Source organism: Cavia porcellus, unplaced genomic scaffold (assembly GCF_034190915.1).
Source record: "Cavia porcellus strain 051 isolate PalLab524CR breed Dunkin Hartley unplaced genomic scaffold, mCavPor4.1 scaffold_4, whole genome shotgun sequence".
Taxonomy (NCBI): domain Eukaryota; kingdom Metazoa; phylum Chordata; class Mammalia; order Rodentia; family Caviidae; genus Cavia; species Cavia porcellus.
In genome coordinates, this window is record NW_026947487.1 from 120,195,670 (window position 1) to 120,212,498 (window position 16,829).

The 16,829-nt window shown below is 59.5% G+C and overlaps 3 protein-coding genes across 10 annotated transcripts in view; 1 reads left to right on the forward strand and 2 right to left on the reverse strand.

Moving 5' to 3' along the window:
- Positions 1 to 1,471: 1,471 nt before the first annotated feature.
- Rnf166 (ring finger protein 166) lies at positions 1,472 to 9,367 on the reverse strand. 2 transcript variants are annotated; one of them, XM_003460907.5, is made up of 6 exons: positions 9,127 to 9,367; positions 5,059 to 5,215; positions 3,819 to 3,931; positions 3,269 to 3,383; positions 2,938 to 3,045; positions 1,472 to 2,434 (listed from the first exon to the last, which is right to left on the reverse strand). In XM_003460907.5, the coding sequence occupies exons 1-6, from the start codon at positions 9,279 to 9,281 to the stop codon at positions 2,369 to 2,371; spliced, it is 714 nt and encodes a 237-aa protein (XP_003460955.1). In that variant the 5' UTR covers positions 9,282 to 9,367; the 3' UTR covers positions 1,472 to 2,368. The 2 variants fall into 2 exon arrangements, with proteins under 2 accessions (XP_003460955.1, XP_023418177.1); XM_023562409.2 differs by lacking the exon at positions 9,127 to 9,367 and having other exon boundaries at positions 4,982 to 5,123.
- Positions 9,368 to 9,416: 49 nt separating this feature from the next.
- Positions 9,417 to 15,861, forward strand: Ctu2 (cytosolic thiouridylase subunit 2). 4 transcript variants are annotated; one of them, XM_003460914.5, is made up of 15 exons: positions 9,417 to 9,571; positions 9,921 to 9,995; positions 11,425 to 11,503; positions 11,670 to 11,729; positions 12,676 to 12,736; positions 13,514 to 13,623; positions 13,712 to 14,016; positions 14,096 to 14,231; positions 14,378 to 14,509; positions 14,803 to 14,894; positions 14,974 to 15,077; positions 15,161 to 15,302; positions 15,382 to 15,451; positions 15,545 to 15,603; positions 15,674 to 15,861. In XM_003460914.5, the coding sequence occupies exons 1-15, from the start codon at positions 9,504 to 9,506 to the stop codon at positions 15,747 to 15,749; spliced, it is 1,569 nt and encodes a 522-aa protein (XP_003460962.2). In that variant the 5' UTR covers positions 9,417 to 9,503; the 3' UTR covers positions 15,750 to 15,861. The 4 variants fall into 4 exon arrangements, 3 of the variants coding, with proteins under 3 accessions (XP_003460962.2, XP_063103875.1, XP_063103876.1); XR_010047103.1 differs by lacking the exon at positions 15,674 to 15,861 and having other exon boundaries at positions 15,144 to 15,302; positions 15,545 to 15,647; XM_063247805.1 differs by having other exon boundaries at positions 15,545 to 15,861.
- Positions 15,824 to 16,829, reverse strand: part of Piezo1 (piezo type mechanosensitive ion channel component 1 (Er blood group)) — a 46,549-nt gene continuing 45,543 nt past the window's right edge. For all 4 annotated transcript variants that reach the window (XM_013146026.3, XM_013145993.3, XM_013146032.3 and 1 more), the window contains 3 exons: positions 16,685 to 16,764; positions 16,417 to 16,606; positions 15,824 to 16,340 (listed from right to left, as the gene is read on the reverse strand). In XM_013146026.3, coding sequence (XP_013001480.2) covers positions 16,091 to 16,340; positions 16,417 to 16,606; positions 16,685 to 16,764 — 520 coding nt within the window. In that variant the 3' untranslated portion in view covers positions 15,824 to 16,090. The remainder of the gene's footprint in view (positions 16,341 to 16,416; positions 16,607 to 16,684; positions 16,765 to 16,829) is intronic.

The following is a 16,829-nucleotide window of genomic DNA, read 5'->3' on the forward strand; positions in this document are numbered from 1 at the left end:
TTGATGTCCCCCCAGTAGCTCCTGGACATGGAGACACTTGGGGCACCAGGCCAACGCCTTCCATCGGATGCTGCCTTGTCAAGGGAGTCTGGGGGTAACTGACGTGACCGCTCCAGAAACAAGTTTGGGGCACGCATGATGGGCCTCCTGGGCATGGACAGCTGGGGCCTGGGAACCGAGCACAGTGGGGGCTGCTCTGCTGCTGCCGAGACCGTTGGCCTCTTCATGCTGGGTTTTGTGCCTTCCTTTCTTCTCTGGTACTGGTGACTGAACCCCCGGAGCACCGAGCTATGTTCTCTGCCTTTCTTTGAGCCGGGGTCTCCCTGAGTCACCAGGTTACCAGGCTGGGCTCAAACTTGTGCTCCTTTCCCCTTTACCTCAGAGCCCCGAGGACAAGCCGGGGAGCATGAACAGGACCCACAGGACAGGTCCCAGCCAGGTGACCGTAGGAACGCCCACCCAGTTTTTCCTGACAGCAGCACAGCACAGGCAGTCCCATCTGGGGTTTCCCTTTGCCCCTCCTGACTCACCCTACCCTCACAGGGACAGGAGAGGGGCACTGGCCCCAGCTTCCTGACCTGCTGGTCCACTGCCCCAGGCTCTCGGGCCTGTGGCCATGATGCTGACGTGGCAGGTGCTATGACCTTTGCAGGTGAGACAGAGAAGCCCAGCAGTGTTTCCCGGAGGGCAGGTGGGCGGGCTGCTGGCGGACAGTGCTATCAGTCAGGACCTGCTGGAGCAGGTCCCAGGTTACCGCCAGGTCTCCCTACACACTGCAGGTCAGGACCCGTGACAGTAGCCTTTATCACCAGTGACCAGTTGTGGGGCAAGTCTGGGCCTACAGAGCAGCCCCTCGGCTCCCACCAGGTGACAGGCTTGGCTGGTGGCCAGCCCTGCTAAGGCCTGGCGTGCTGTGCCTCCCTCTGGAAACCAGCTGGAGGGCAGCCGGCCACAGCTCTGCATGTCCCCAGCACCGGTGGGGCCTCCCAGATACAGGAACCATGCAGATGGGGTCCGAGTGGCTAGAGGAGGAGGGGATTGTAGTGGGCCTCACAAAGGTACCTGGAAGTGCTTTTGCTTAAGGGCGCTTGGGAACTCGGTCACACGTGCTACTGTGGGACTCAGCTTGCTGGCTCTCGCCACTTTCAATCTCCTGGAGCACTCCCCGCTTAGAACTGTCCAGGACACAGATGGCTGGGAAGAGGCAGGGACATACCGGGGACTGGCCACCTCACTGGCTGGCAGGTAAGCTACAGCGCAAGGCACCTGTCCCTGAGCGCTGGGCTGGTGCACACTGAGCGAGGAGCGCGAGGGTTACTGCCTGCTCCGATGCCATGTAGTCCCCATGGCTCAGGGATGCCAGGTCTAGGATGCCAGGGAGCAGCTGATGGCCTGGACCGGCACGGAGGCCGGCCGCCTTCCCAGCAGTGCTTCCGGGTGACAGCTAAGTCAGAGCCCACCGCAAGGCGAGTGCAGGTGCTTGGGATCATTTTATTGAAAATTCTTTGAAAAGACAGCAATAATTTATGCCAGGAACAGAACAGGGGCACTGATGGGTGTTTCCTGGCCTGACCACTACCCAGTAGGCCCCTGCCTGGACCCCCAAGAGCTCTGCTCTGGCTGGGATGGCAGCCACCATGCCGAGGACCGGGAGGGAGGTGGCCGCCGCCACCCTTGGCTGGATGCTGGGGCCCCTTCTTGGTTGTTGCCAAAGAGAAACCACAAACCAGATGCCCTTGAGAGCTGTGATGGTGACTGGGGCACCAGGCCCAGGCGCAACCCCAGCTTGTCTGGCTCCAGCTGTGCCCAGCCACTCCTGTCCTCTGGTCCCACGCAAGGTTTATTTTTGATTATTTTTTTTTAAAAATATAATTTTGTAAATGTTCCATAAAAATACTATTCTTCCTAGTCAAACACAGATATTGCAATATGAAGTGTAACTGCTTTGTCTTTGCTCTATAAAATGTGAAAAGGTTATCACATGGGATAAGATAGAAAAACGCCAGGGTTTCTAAGTATCACAAAAGCCAGTACCAAATGTGCACGGTGGAAGCATAGCCGGGTGCCGGGTTGGGCTGTTGGTGCTGCCGGCTGCTCCTGCAGCTCTCTCCTGCAGCTGGGCACCCTGCCCCTCACGCAAGGACAACATCATGGCTTAGAAGAGACAGCCAACTGCTCTGGGTCCCACTGGCTGGCACCTGCCCCGCAAAGCACCGATGGCCCAGGGCTGTGAGCTGTGACCCGGGCGGCCTGCCAACAGCTGAGGGACACCCGAGGGACAGCCGGGTGGCATCCTGGCCCCACAGGCTCTTGATGCCTGGCACCAGAGCAGCTTCGCCGGCCCAGATTGGGTGTGGCCACTGTGCCTTCAGTTCTCCGAGAGGGACAGGGCCAGGGCAGCCTGGAAGGCAGCTTCTTCATCAATGCTGTAGTCCTGGAACAGAATGTGAGACGGGCCGGTGCGGCAGCAGCCCAGGCCTTGTCCTAGTCTGCCCAGCAGACCTCTTTTGCCTCCACACGGCCCCTCCAGGCTCCCCACTGCCCCTGTATCAGGTGACCCTCGGCCTCCCCCACAGCAGCGGGGCCCAGCAGTCTACAGGTGCCTCAGGGCGCAGCTACGCATGACGGGGACATGGGGCCAGAGCAGTCCTGCTGCTGCGGAAGGTAAAGAAGGGGTCTCTGAGACCTCAGGACTGGGGATGGGGGAGGGAGTCCTGGGCCGCACCAGGAGGGAAAGACAGGGGTGGAGGGTCTGCATGCTTCCTGAAGATGGTAGCTGGGGGTCGGGGAGGAAGCTGGTGCACCCTGAGGTCCCCGAGACTGTGCCAGGGCGGGGCCTCCTCAGAGGCTGACCACGGCATTGTCCCTGGCGGCTGCAGCAGGGGTGAGGGAGCGCTTGTTTCTGGCCTTCTCTGGGCCCCTGGGAGGAGCACCCACCACAAAGGTGTCATAGGAGAACTTGTGCCGGTGCAACAGGTGCTGCAGAAAGTTGGCGCTCTTGTAGCTGGGGTCGCCCCAGGGCATGGCCGAGCAGATGGGGCACACCTGGAAGAGGGGGTCAGTGTGCACGGGCACGGCGCAGGGTGTGGGCCTCCCCAGCCTGAGGCATGGCCGGGGACCACTCACACATGCAGCCCTCCAAGGACTCGAGAGGTGTGCACTGGGCTCTGAGCAGGCCTGCTGCAGCGCTGTGCCCACCAGGGGCTGTGCCCAGAGGTCCGAGGCAGGCCGCTCTCAGCACACAGCTGGGGTTGCTGCGGGCACTCACCACGCGGTTGGGGTCACTGCGGTGGCTCTCCACACAGTGCTTCACCAGCTCCTGCTGGTCCAGGTTGCGGGCGCCGCAATATGGACAGGCAAAGGTGGACCTGTTGGGGATGTTGCTGGGGTGGGGGAGTGGGGTGAGGCCGGGAGCTGGGGGGCACTGCCACTGCTGCCCCACTCGACAAACATCAGCATGGCCCCAGCCTGCCCTGCGCCCCAATCCCTCTATGGGCTCCTGACATGATGAGACACTGCAGTTGTGGGTGTCTCGGTGAGTGGGAAGGCAGGGCTGGCACCCTGGAGAGCAGCCTGGTACTTGGCCTTGGCCTCCCCTCCCATGTGCTGGTTAAGAGGAGTGCCGCCAGGGCCCCGGTGCAGAAGGGGACAGTGCTGCTCCCGCCTGGAGGACCATCTCAGCTGCCCACCTGCCTGGCTTGGCCCTTGTCTTAGCTCTCATGCCTCGGGCATCCCCATTCCCATACGACCTGGGTTCCCCATAGATACCTGGATGCCCAACACCCCACCCGCTTATAGACCCACAGGAGCCTGCTCACCTCGGGATGGGCTGGGACGTGGGCACCACAGGGACAAACTTGGGGCAGTTGGCCATCTGCTCCTGGACCTTCAGACAGGAGGACACGTGCACTCTCATCTTTGCCAGGGTCACCTAAGTAACAGGGCAGCAGGCGAGGCAGTCCAAAGCAGAGACCGTCTGAGGGGTCACCCACCATAGGGCTCACTGTGCTGCCCAAGGCACCAGAGGCCCTGTGCCTGGCACTTCTGGAAGGGACTTTGAGGGACACAGCTGGGAAGGCTTCAAAGAAAGGCCCGCGGGCTCAATGTCTCCCCAGGCCCACTGGTGAGCTGTGCAAGTCCAGGATTGCTGCGTAGAGCAGCCCTGTGGATAGAAGCCAGCACCCCCTCTGGAAGACCCCTAAGAGAAAAGCAAACAGGAGCTGCACAGCTCGGAGGAGAAGGAATCACACTTAGTAGGAGAAGAAACCATCTACTGGGAACTAGTGGAAAAATTCAACAAAACACTGCCCTTGGTACAAACACACCGCCTGTGCAAACTGCCTAAGCCAGGTGTCTGGAGTAACAGGCCCCAGTACCAGCAGTGCCAAGGTCACTGTGAGGGACCTGCCTTGGCAGCACTGTGCAGGGAGGAGCACTGTGCAGGGAGGACCTGGAGCAGGACAGGGGACCTGGAGGTTTGTATCTTCATCTCCCCAGTAGGGTCTAACTGGAAAACATGGGGATGCCTTCCACCCTGGATTGACTTGGGGCGGCCCGTGGACATCTGCACCTTGACCTCAGGATGAGTAATGTGGGGCTGCTTCTTACTGTGCAGGTTGGCAGGGCTTGGAACCCAAGGTGTGGCCACATTAAACACAAATCCAAAGTTTGCTCCCAGCTGCTTGGTCAGGCCCCGCAGGAGGGTCCTCACCCTGGAGTGAGAGCAGGCAGTGGGGCCTCTATGGGCTCTGACCATGACAGCACCCCTCCGGCTTCAGCTGGGAAGACGATGGGCCAGGGTGAGGTGCCTAACACCTGCGGGAGCCCCTCCATTCACAGCCCCACAGGTGGGGCAGCCTGAGTACCCAGCCTGCATCCGCAAGTTGTGTAGAGCCCAGGCCAGCACTGCTGCCCTGGAAAGGGACAGAGGACAGGAGGGCAGGCGCGGACTTCCTCACATCAGAGCAGCTGCACTGCTTACCAGGAAGAGCACAGCCGTGTCCCTGGTCTTCTGTGGGATGGGGTCCCCACCTGCCCAGAATGCCAAGTGGCCAGTACCTTCTTGTTGCAGCCCCGGCAGGGCGCCTTGTAGGATGACAGCTGCTTCTCCACATGGGTGGCCTTGTCCACTTTCTTGGGGTCAAAAGGCAGGCGGCAGAGTGGGCACAGGGGAGATGGCACCTGCAGGCATGGCTGGAGGCACTCCCCGCAGAACCTGCAGGAGACAGAGGCCTGAGGGCTGGCACCAGCAGGGCCAAGCCTCCAATATCTCGGTACCTGAGCCCATGAGCTGGATGAACCAGACAGGAGTCCCTCCCAACAGAGGGCCCACTGGGTCCTAGATGGCAGCCAGTCATGGCTGACACTCTCCCATATTGGTTGGCCCTGTGGCCAGCACCCCAGACAGGGCCCACAAGGCTCCTCCTTGCTAGTGCGGGCAGTACTTTCTGCATGTGAAGGCCAGGGAACAGGAAGGAAGATCACCAGCAGGTGTAGGCCAGGCATGCTGGGCCCGAGTCACAGGCCATGGACAGCTCCCCAGGTGGAAGTGCTCCCGCACAGCTGAGCCCGGCTCAGTGACAAGAAGGGCTGTGCCTGAGCCACCTCAGGTCCTCACACAACTGGGGCCGAGGCTCCGGCAGGCCCTGTGCTTCTGGCACCATCGTCTGGGACCCTGTGTTGGGCCCATACCCAAGCCTTGCAGATTTGGACCTCCAGTAGGAGCTAGGCCACACCGCCCAATTCTCTGCAGACCCAGGGCAGCAGTGGGAGCAGCGGAAGGAAGACGAACAGGTCACAGCACAAGCCTGGTGCAGCTGCACAGGAAATGCTGTGGGAACTGCACAGCATGCAAGGTACCTGAACACAGGGACACTGAGCCAGCACCGCAGCCTGAGCACCTGGCTGGAGCCGGAAGCCATCCAGCCCAGAGACAGATGCACCCTTGTCAGTGGTGGCACAGCTGGGAAAGCCATGGGCCTGCAGGGGGACGGGAGCCTGGCTGGATGGAGAGGACATAAGACCCGGCCCGAGTTTACAGAAGATGCAGCTTTGTCTGGGTCAGAGTTCCCTCTGAATTGAGACCTCATCGCTTCGAGAAGTCCTTTCTGTGATGAGGAAAGAAGGCCCAGAACTTCAGGCAAAGCTGGGCCACCTTAGGCCCCTCCTCTTCCCATATGCTGGCCTCTGGTGGGGCCATCTGGCTTGTCACCTGCCAGTCACACTGCACCAACTGCCCCTGAGAGACCAGGTCTGTTGTAAGACAGGAGAGATTCCTGGAGCTGTTCTGCACAGCAGCTCGGCCCACCCCTAGGTGCCCCAGCAATATTCTGGGATGTCGCTGTCACCAGTCTAGGGTCTGGTTACCCTAAGGAGCCATTCCTCTACCCAGGAACTAGTGGAGGAAGGCACTAGTGAGGTGACACACATGGGAAGCCACAGGAAAACCACATGTGGGTCCACATGACCAAGATGTGGCAACAACCCAGAGAAATGTCACCTGGGGATGTTTCAGCCATGAGAAGGAGCCAAGCACTGTACAGGAAGCCACAGGAGGCCAAGTTCTATAGAATGCCATGCATCCAGCAAGAAGACAGCCTAAGCCTAACAGGAGATTCTCGGGGGGAAGGGAAAAGGACCAGTTTTTCTTTTGGGGTGGTGAATGTCCTGAATCACAATGATGGCTCAGTAACTGTGTGAACATCCCAGGAACTACTGCATTTTACCCTGTATACACATGAATAGTGAGGCCCTGAATGCGACCTCAGGGACACTGTTAAAAGCCAGGCAGAAGGCACACGCCTGTCAGCACACAGCCAAGGTGTGGCTGCTTCACTCAGCAGAAGAAAAAGAGTCCTTTGCAACGCAGGGAAGGACTGGTCTCTGAAGAAGAATGGAACGGATGGAAGTTAGGTGCCTGGCACTGCTGGCAAAATACAGGGGTGGCTCAAGAAGCTGCTCGCCCACAAGGTGCCCGTCCCCCAGCCTCGCCCCTCAGGAGCAGCGCACAGAAGGAAGCATCCACGTGGGGGGGTGCAGCTTCCGGCCTACTTTGATCTCTATTGCTGTGTGGCAGCAGCAGTCGCACCAAGGCCAGCCTCTCCCATGGAGGCTCCTGCCTGTGTCCGCCCAGGGCCTGGTGCTAAGCAGCTTCTCAGCCAGATGAAGTAGGTGAGGTGGTGGGTGTGGGACTGGCCCTTCTCCCAGAAATTTAGGACATCAAAGATGGACCACAGGCCTGAGAGCACCATCAATGCGGCACTCCTGCTTGGGGCTCCCACACTCACCAGAGAGCTAGAGGAGGTCAGTGTTTCAGAGATTGCCAACACCAGCAGGCAGGTGCTGTCAGGACATGCAGCTGTCCTTGCCAGAGGCCCCTTGGGAAGGCTTTTGGGGCAGCCTCACTGCTGGATCCACACGTGGCTCTTAGTGCAGGCTGATCCCCAAGGGTGACAGGCAGCATCTCCCTCTCTAATGCAGCTCCTGAAAGCCCCTCTCCACAGCTCTAGGAGCAGCCACTGGCCCGAAGCTTGAGCTTGAACACCTCCCTACATCCTTCACTCTGGCCCTGCGCAGGAGCAGCAGCACCTACTCTGCACAGGGCTGCCCTCACCACAAGGAAACCCGCTCTCACAAAGGAGGGAAAGAATCAGACCGTGAGTGAACTTTTTGAAGGTGATGGGAGAAGTTCCAAGCTTCTTCTGCTCATCCGCTCACTGCCTTAGCGACAGAGACTGCAAGAAGTCAGAGGAGGTCAAGAACAGCCAGAAAAACAAGGCCAGCAGAAAAAGCCAGGAGATCTTTTCAAGGCAGATGTTATGATAAGAGCTTAAGAAGAGATGCTTTTCAACCCCAGTCTTGTGTGCTGTAAGGCAGACCACATTTGAAGAAAGACATTTGGGGGGAAAAAGAAGGAGTAAAGACTGGCTTGTGCAGACTAAGACACCAAATATGCCATGACCTGTTGTGGTGGCCAACTGGTGACCAGGCCAAGCCAACGAAGACCTTCTAAAATGAGGCCAGACAAACCTCACAGCAGCTGCAAGACGCAGAACACACCATAAGACACCCACTTGGGAGTGATCACAGAAGTCAGTCCTGGTCAAGGCTGGCTGCCCAATGTGACAGCAGAATGAGACTGAGTAGATCACCCTCACAAGATCAGCAGGGCTCCTAGGGTGAGCAAGCACCCATGCTGCCTGACACAGGGAGCAGAGAAGGCACAGGCAGCTCCCAGACCTGCCACCCTCCCTGCCTGCCCTGGGAGGAGGCATGAGTGACAGGCGCACACCCACTGGCAGTACGAGTTCCCTTCGCATGAGGAGCCTCCAAAGGCAGCTGCTTTTGTTTGCAAAATGTTCTAGAGCCTCCTACCAGCCTGAGTGCACCTTGCCCAACCTCCATGCCCAGCGACAGCCCCACCTCCTCAGCAGCAGGGCCATCTGCTGGGAGCCCTCCTGCTCTCTTCCCCGCCCCACAGTCCCGCTCCAGAACTGTGTTGTGCAGCATTTAGGAGAGGTCTGGGAACAGACTCTCTGATCTTGGCTCCTTCCCAACTAGGCTGGAGCTCCAGAGGACTGGAGCACGGATCCCCACGGGGAGAACCACATCCTCAAATTTCTGTTCCTGGAACAGCTTAGCCAGCAATCCTCGCTAGAGAGCGTGCGTTGTGTCTAGTCCCATTTGGGCTCAGAGTGACTAGCGCTCCTTCAAAACAAAATAGCGCGGGGCTCCAAACACGCCCCTCTCCTAACTTTAAGAAACTCCTTTCCTCTGTAGTCGAAACGACCAGACAGCGGGGCGACAAAGAGTTGACAGCAAAAACTACAAGTCATTTATTGACAACTGCCCGCCCAGTGTTCCCACGACCAGTCCTGGGCGTTCAGCGCCGCGGTCACGGCGGAAGCCCAGAGCTCCGAGCCCGCCGAGGACGTACGCGGGGCCGAAGACCATCGTCCCGAGCGCCCGGGGGGCGGGTTGCGCGCCACGGCGGCCGGGGCTGGGCCGCGCCTAACGTACCGCTGCGCGGCGTGGGGTCGAAGTACGCGCCCCCGCGTCCCGTGTTGCAGCCGCGGCCTCGGACCGGGCTGGAACCCCCTCCCGCGGCCTCCCGGAGGGTGCGCTCACGTGTGGCCGCAGCTGCCGATGGCCACCGGCCGGTGGTACACCTCCAGACAGATGGGGCAACTGTACTGCGCCTCCAGGCCGCTGTCGCCGCCCGCGGGCCCGGCTGGCGGCTGCCGCTGATGCGCCGAAGCCACCAGGCTGCGGAACATCGCCATCCCGGGCCAGGCCACCGCCGCCGCCCCCCGTCCAGGCCGGCCCGGCCCGCGCGTCACCACCGCGACGGCGCCGCGCCCCCACCGCGTCACGGCCACGCCGGCGTCTCGCCGACGTCACGCGCGGCCGCCCCCTGCCTCACGTCACCGCTGCGTCGGGGACTGACGTCATCAAGGCGCGCCCCCCAGCTCTGCCTCGGCTACTGCTTCGTACCCGGTTCGACCATGTGCCAGGTGGGCGAGGACTACGCGGAGCCGCCGCCTCGGGAGTCCCTGCCGGCACCCAGGCTTGGGTAGGAGCCCGCGGCGCTCTGAGCCGGGCGGGGCCACGCTTCCATCTGCCCCGCGCGCTCAGGGTGGCCCCGTTCTGTCCTCACGCTCCTGTCGCTACCCTTGGGCGGCGCAGAAGTTGTACGTCCTAGACAGGCTTACGGTCCCTTGTGCCTAGAGACGGCTTTCCCAGTCCCCACCCCGGGCCTTGTCTTGAAATTGATAGTTAGGACAGGGCATGGACCCTTCCTTTGGCTCAGCTTAGAGCGGGAAACAGGACCCCAGGCCTCAGCTTCCCATCTCCCCGAAGCCGCCCCGGGTGGGAAAGCAGCTCCCTGTGTTCTTACGCCCTCCCCTGTTGTATGTCCAAAGCTGTGGGCAGAAGTGTGTGAAGTGCAAGCAGGGCGAGCCGGTGGTGGTGATCCGAGCTGGAGATGCCTTTTGCAGGTGAGGCACCACTTTCCAGATGATATTTCGTTTTCAGAGACGATTACGCCGTATCACGTATTGCGGAAGGGGAGGTGGGAGGTTAAAGTCTCCATGATCCATTCAAGAGCAGCAAGGTCCACAAGGCAGTTTATGGGCAGAGATGGAAGTGGGATTTACCAAACGGGTAAAATGCGCCGTGAAGTGGGGCAGCGGCTGGGGAAAGCTGAGGTGCATCCAGGGGCAGATCACAGCGTCTTGGAAGCTCAGACAGGGACTGTGGGTGGAAGATGCCTTTTCAAATTAAAAAAAAAAAAATGTTTTTTTGAGACAGGATTTCATTGTACAATTCAGGCTGGCCATGAACTTGTAGTCTCCTACCTCAGCCTCCCAAGTGCTGGAATTACAGGCACGGACCACCATGCCCTGCTTAGATGCCTTTTTTAAATAAATGTGGAGTGTAGAAGCTTGACAGAGCTCCAGCCTTTCCCCAGGTCCCAGCGTTTTGGAACAGAGCAAGGGCTTATTCCCAGAGGATCTAGGGCAGGAAGATATTCCATTTTATCTGTAATTCTAGTGGCCCTTACCATCTTCTGTTTGCGTAATAATGTGTGTGTGTGTGTGTGTGTGTGTGTGTGTGTGTGTGTGTGTGTGTCTGGTACTGGTGATTGAACCTAGAGCCTTCAAACCAAATTATATCCCCCCACCACAGTTTTTTAAACTTCTGAGACAAAGTTCTCACCAATTGTTGAGCTGTTGTCCAGGCTAATCTTGAACTTGGAACCCTTTTGCCTTAGTCTTTCTAGTAGCTGGTGTTGCAGGCATACACAACTGCACTGCACTGCTGTGTTATGACCATCTTAACATTTGGGTTTTTTCACTAGATTTATAGCTCCCTTAGCTCTAGTTCCCAGTGGCCCCATGTGCTACTTTATGTAGTGTATGTGTTTGCTGAGTTCGCGATAGTCTCACATTTTTAAGTTGATCTCGAGTTTTGCATTCTAGTTTCTAAAACATTTTTTAAAAAAAGACACTGGGAAGCAAGAGACTGTTGTCTAGCTGGAAGTTCCGATTCTGTGGTATCAGAAGCCCAGGTCTCTGTTTGCTTGAGCTTCCTGGCTATCTCTGCTCAGGTGGCTGGCACACTAGTCTTTGGAGGACAGACTGGAGGCCCAGCTCTGCAGCCTGCTCTGCACTTTCTCCTGACCCCAAGGGTGGTGCTGCTGCCTGGCTGCTGCCATCAAGCAAGCAGTTGGCACCTTTCCTAACAGGGACCAGGGCAGCCTCACCTTCACTGTGGCACCTGTGGGATGTGAGATGCAGCTCCCACATCCTGTGTGCTCATAGCTGGTAGGGCTTGGGGCACCCTGTGAGCAGTGTGGCTTTTGGGGAGCCTACCAGTTTGGCAGAGCCTCTGTGAAGATGGTCCAGCTTGGTGTCTGTGTTGCAGGGACTGTTTCAAGGCCTTCTACATCCACAAGTTCAGAGCCATGCTAGGCAAGAACCGGCTCATCTTTCCTGGCGAGAAGGTACCCGTGTGTGTGTGTGTGGGGGGGTTGGGCGCCTGCTTCTTTCCCTTCTGCCTGTTGTATAGCCCACCGGCCGCCCTGTGCTCACTCTTCTGGCAGGCTGTCCACATGGGAAGGACATGATCACACTGAAGGCAAGTGTCACTTGCTGGTGTTTCTTCTCCAGGTACTCTTGGCATGGTCTGGTGGACCCTCATCCAGCTCCATGGTCTGGCAGGTCCTTGAGGTACGTTCACACCTACCCGAGCACAGGCTGCTGGGCAGAGCTGCAGTGGGGTCTCCCTTCCTACACACCCCAACTGGAACCCCTAGAGGGCTCTTAGTGTGTGCACAGGTTCCAAGCCAGCAGGGTGCCAGCTGTACCCATGTTAGCACCATCCACTTGCCCACCCTGCAGAGATCAGCTGCACAGGGTGACTTGTGGGGACGGCAACTCATACATAGGGGTGGGGATGGATTGCCCTCACGCTGCAGACACAGGAGGTGCTGGGACGTTTTCCGTGAGAACTAGGAAATTTCAGGGATATCGGCATGGGGTAGGCATGGGGGCTCCCTGCATACTTCCTGTGAGGGTGCACACTGCGGGGGAGTGGGTTGTAGGCACTGGAGGTGAGTGTTAGTGGCCCAAGATCAACCTGGACAAGGGGTGGGCTGGCCCATTGAGGTATTTTGTACCAGCCTTATGAATAAGGTCTGCCCAGCCTGAGTCTGAATGGCTTTGTCCAATTAAGGGGAGAGTCCCACTCCTGGCTGGTTTTCCCCCAACCAGTGACCCCAAACATGCCCACATGGGGCCAAGCTAAGGCTCACCCCAGGCCATGTACCAGCTCCTCAGCACGGCCCATCTCTGTTCTTCTGAGTGTGCTTCTAAGTAGTGCCCAGCAGGTGGCACTGTGGCTCCTTTGTTCGAGGTGCTGGGGTGTCAGATAAACCCAAGGGCTGGTTCTGAGGTTCTGTAGACGGGTCAGGGAGGTGGACACTGCTTTCCTGGCAGGAGTGGAGTCACCCATGGCCACCCTTCAGTAAGTTGGGCTGCTCGGTCTCCCCACAGAGCTGCCTGGCCCTCAAGTCAGAATGGCTCTGTCTATTTTGAGAGGAGGGCAGCTCTCTACTTCCAGGAACCAAAGTCTGGAGGCGTGGTCTGCTGAAAACACCCTGTGTGTCCCCTCCAGGGTCTGAGCCAACACTCTGCTAAGAGGCTGCGCTTCGTGCCAGGGGTCATCTATGTGGATGGTACGTGTGGCCACCCCTCTTCCAGGCCCTGGTCACTTGTAGTGGGCCCCACTGAGCCTCCTGGATAGAAGGGGTCTGCGACTGGTGTGGTCCTCACACTGAGGCCCTGGTGGTAAACATTTCCAAGGGAGCCAGTACAAGTTCAGCTTCAGATGACTGCAGGGAGTAGGACTGTGTCCTACTTGGCCCACCATGAGGTCCAGGGGCTGAGGAGGACTAGTGACCAGGGCTGGGTATGGGGGTTATCTGTAGCCACCTGTGGCATGTGTGGCACAGTGGATGCGTGGAGCCCTGTTGGTGTGAGCCAGGTCACCCAGCAGCATCAGGAAACGGTTGTATTTGGTAATTAAAGCCCCAGTGTTGAGAGTTAAGTGCAGTGCTGGCACTTTGCTGTCAGGGAGTGGGTCTGGACCGCAGCTTAGGTATGCAGTCTCCAAAACGTTTGCCATCGCTTCGCCGGGGAGCAAAACCGCTCCCCCACCATTGTCTGCATCGGCCTTTTATTTGTTTTGTAGACTGGGGATTGAAGCCAGGACCTTTTACTGAGTTATATTCCTACCTCTTTCTCAATTTTTCATTTTGAGACAGGGTTTTACTAAGTTGTTATCTGGAGTGGGCTGGAAATTGTAGTTCTCCTGCCTCAGCCTTCTGCAGTACTAGGGTTATAGGTGTGCACCACTCTGCCCAGCTGTCAGCTTCCAGTAACCACTGCCCCGCAGTGCCCCTCGGCCACCACTCCAGGGCTGAGCCCCTGACCCCCTTTGCCGGGCTTTGCAGAAGGTGCAGCCTGTGGCCGGAGCCTGGAAGACAGAGCAAAGACCCTGGCTGAGGTGAAGCAGGTTCTGCACACTGTCGGCTTCCCGTGGCACGTAGTATCCCTAGAAGAGGTAGGTGGCCTGCGCTTGGCAAAGGGCTGGGCATGTGACGTGGGCCACTTGGAGCCTGGCCTGGGCCTCACTGCCTGCATCCCGAAAGGTGTTCGGCCTGCCACCGTCGGTGCTGCGGTGCTGTCCCCAGGAGCTGGCCGGGACAGAGGGTGCCTATAAGGCGGCTGTGGACAGCTTCCTCCAGCACCAGCACACGCTGCAGGTCGAGGGAGCTGGGGACAGCTACAGTCTGGCTCGGGGGGACGAGGAGCAGTCCTGGCCACAGAGCCAGGACCCTCATGGCCCTCCGAGCCCGGCCGCATCCCCCTCTGCCGCCCAGACTGAGGCCCTGTGCAGGCTGTTTGAGTCCGTGCAGACGCTGACGGCCAAAGAGGAGCTTCTGCAGACCCTGCGGTGAGCCCCGCCCTGCACTCTGGCCCCTGCTTGCCCCCCCAGCCCAGGTAGCCTCTGCAACGTGGCTTCTGCACCCCAGGAGCCACCTAATCCTGCATGTGGCCCGAGCCCACGGCTACTCCAAAGTGATGACTGGGGACAGCTGCACACGTCTGGCCATCAAGCTCATGACCAACCTGGCCCTGGGCCGCGGGGCCTTCCTTGCCTGGGACACGGTATGCAAGGCCCCTCTCCACTTGCCTCCTTTGCCAGAAGGCAGTCATTGGGTCATCCTGGGGTCTTCCACATGGTGGGGGACTGAGACCAACCCAGCTTGGTGGTGGGTGCAGCTGGGACCTCAGCCAATAGCTGCATCCCCCAGGGCTTCTCAGACGAGCGGCATGGGGACGTGGTGGTGGTGCGGCCCATGCGGGACCATACACTGAAGGAGGTGGCCTTCTACAATCGCCTGTTTGCTATCCCCTCAGTCTTCACGCCAGCTGTGGACACGAAGGTGGGCCCTTGGGATGAGCTGCACGGGAAGGCAGGCGGTCTCCCTTACGCAGAGCCAGAGGCCCCAGCACAGTCGGACTGAACTGTCCACGCTAGCCAGGCACTCACTGTGACCCCTCCTCAAGCACCCCCGATGTCCCAGTACCTTCCTCCCACCTATGGCATTGGCAGTGGGGTGCTCTGAGGACACCTGTGCCTTGAAGGGCCAGGCCGACCCCTGCTGGCACACTGGCTGCTGTGGGAAGCCAGGTATGTCTGTCTAGTGCCCGCCTACAGCTCTGCCTTCGCCTCCAGGCCCCTGAGAAAGCCAGCATCCACCGGCTGATGGAGGCCTTTATCCTTCAGCTGCAGGCCCAGTTCCCCTCCACAGTCAGCACTGTGTACAGGTGTGTAGGTGGGCACAGGGACTGGGAGGGGGCGGAGCCCCGCTGGTGGCACCCTGTGATCTGTGCTTCTTGCCCCCAGGACGAGCGAGAAGCTGGTTAAGGCACCCAGGGAAGACTGTGCGGGGGAGCCCGAGGGCCCCCGCTGCCTTCTCTGCCTGTGCATCCTGGACATTGATGCTGCTGGTTCGTGCTAGACCTTGGGGTGCTGGGGTGGATGCTGGGGTTCAGCTACCCCACGGTCCCCCTCAGTCCCTCTCTGCTTGCAGACAGTGCTACAGCTTTTGGGGCTCAGACCTCAACTCTCTCCCAGATGCCGCCATCTGCCCTGCAGGCTGAGGCTGGGACCCGCACTGCCCCCTGCTGTGCTGTAGGCAGGGCCCCGGGCTGCTGTTGGAAGGCCTGCAGGAGGTAAGTCCCCACTGGGGACAGGGCTGACTTAGGACAGAGCCCAGAGGCCAGGCACTCAGGTCTGGCTCCGTTTCCCCAGGGAACACGACAGTCAGACCCAGGTCATCCAGCAACTGTGCTACAGCTGCCGGGGGAACATGAAGGACTTGGTGAGTGGCTGACTGCCCCTTGCCTCCTGACAGCAGCAGGACACCCTGTGTGTGGGCTTTGCTGCCCCTTACCCACACTACCTTCTGTTGCAGCCCTCCCTGGACCCCTTGCCCCCCTACATCCTGGCCGAGGCCCAGCTCCGCAGCCAGAGGTACAAGACCTGTTTGGCGGGCGCACAGGTGGGAGCCCCCAGGGCTGGTTCCCACACACACTTCCCACAGGGCCCGGGTCATGCAGGAGATCCAGGATTATCTGATCGAGGACAGTGACGCCGAGACAGAGACCACTCAGAGCTGAGCCAGGACACGCTTGGGCGGCACGGGCAGCTTTTCACTCAGGGTGGCAGGCAAGGCTGTGGGGCTGGCTCAGGCTTATTGTTTGTATAAATAAAAAGATTTTAATTAGAAAACTCTACAGTACGTGTGAGGCAGGGTGAGCTGGGGTTCCAGGCCCAGTGTGGCTGCACTGGGTGCATGAGGCCACGGGGAGCACAGTGGCCTTCCATCAGCAGCATCAGGGTTTGGGTGGGCCGGGGAGAACACGTGGCAGCCACAGCCCTGGCCCACGGAGCGCCACCTATGCTGGTGGCTGTGCTGCCTGTGGCAGCTCCTTCATTCCCGGTGCCAAGCAGCCAGGCTCTACTCCTTCTCACGTGTCCACTTGATCATGGTCTCTGGCGAGCGGTACAGGAAGATGAGCTTGGCGTACAGCTCCTCCTCCAGTTCCAGCTCCCGCGTCTCCCGCACCAGGAAGATGTCCTGGCACAGCTTGAGGATGCGGTCCACACAGGGCAGCTCCTCAAACATGATGGAGTGTGAGATCTCGCCAAAGAAGCCACGCACAAACTTGCCGATGACCAGCACGATGGACACATAGAGCCCCATGATGCTGCGGAAGGGTGGGTGGTGAGGCCGGATGAGGCTGGGCCACCCATGGGACAGGGGGTCCCTGGCCCTGTACTCACCCGTAGCCGGCCAGGAAGCCCAGGCTGGGTGGGCTGACCTTGTCACTGAAGATGACCATGGGCAGCAGGTTGCAGTTGGTCTGGCAGTCCTGCAGCTCGATGACCCACCACTCCAGGAAGCCAGCAGCCCCTGGGCCCACCTGCTCCCTCCGCAGCTGGATGCGCACCCCGAGGTAGTCGGCCTCCTCATCTGGGGCGGAGCAGGACTGTCAGAGCCCTGAGCAGTACCCCTGCCTGCGCTTGTCCCCACCCCAGCCCCTGCACTCACTGGGCTGCAGCTGCTTCACGGGGCTGGCCTCAGGCCCGTTGGGAGCACGAATGTACTTGGGGAATAGGTTGGAGATGATGCTGTGGGGCAGGGTGAGCAGGTCAGGTCTGGGCAGCACCTCCCAACCACCCCACCACGCCTGGCC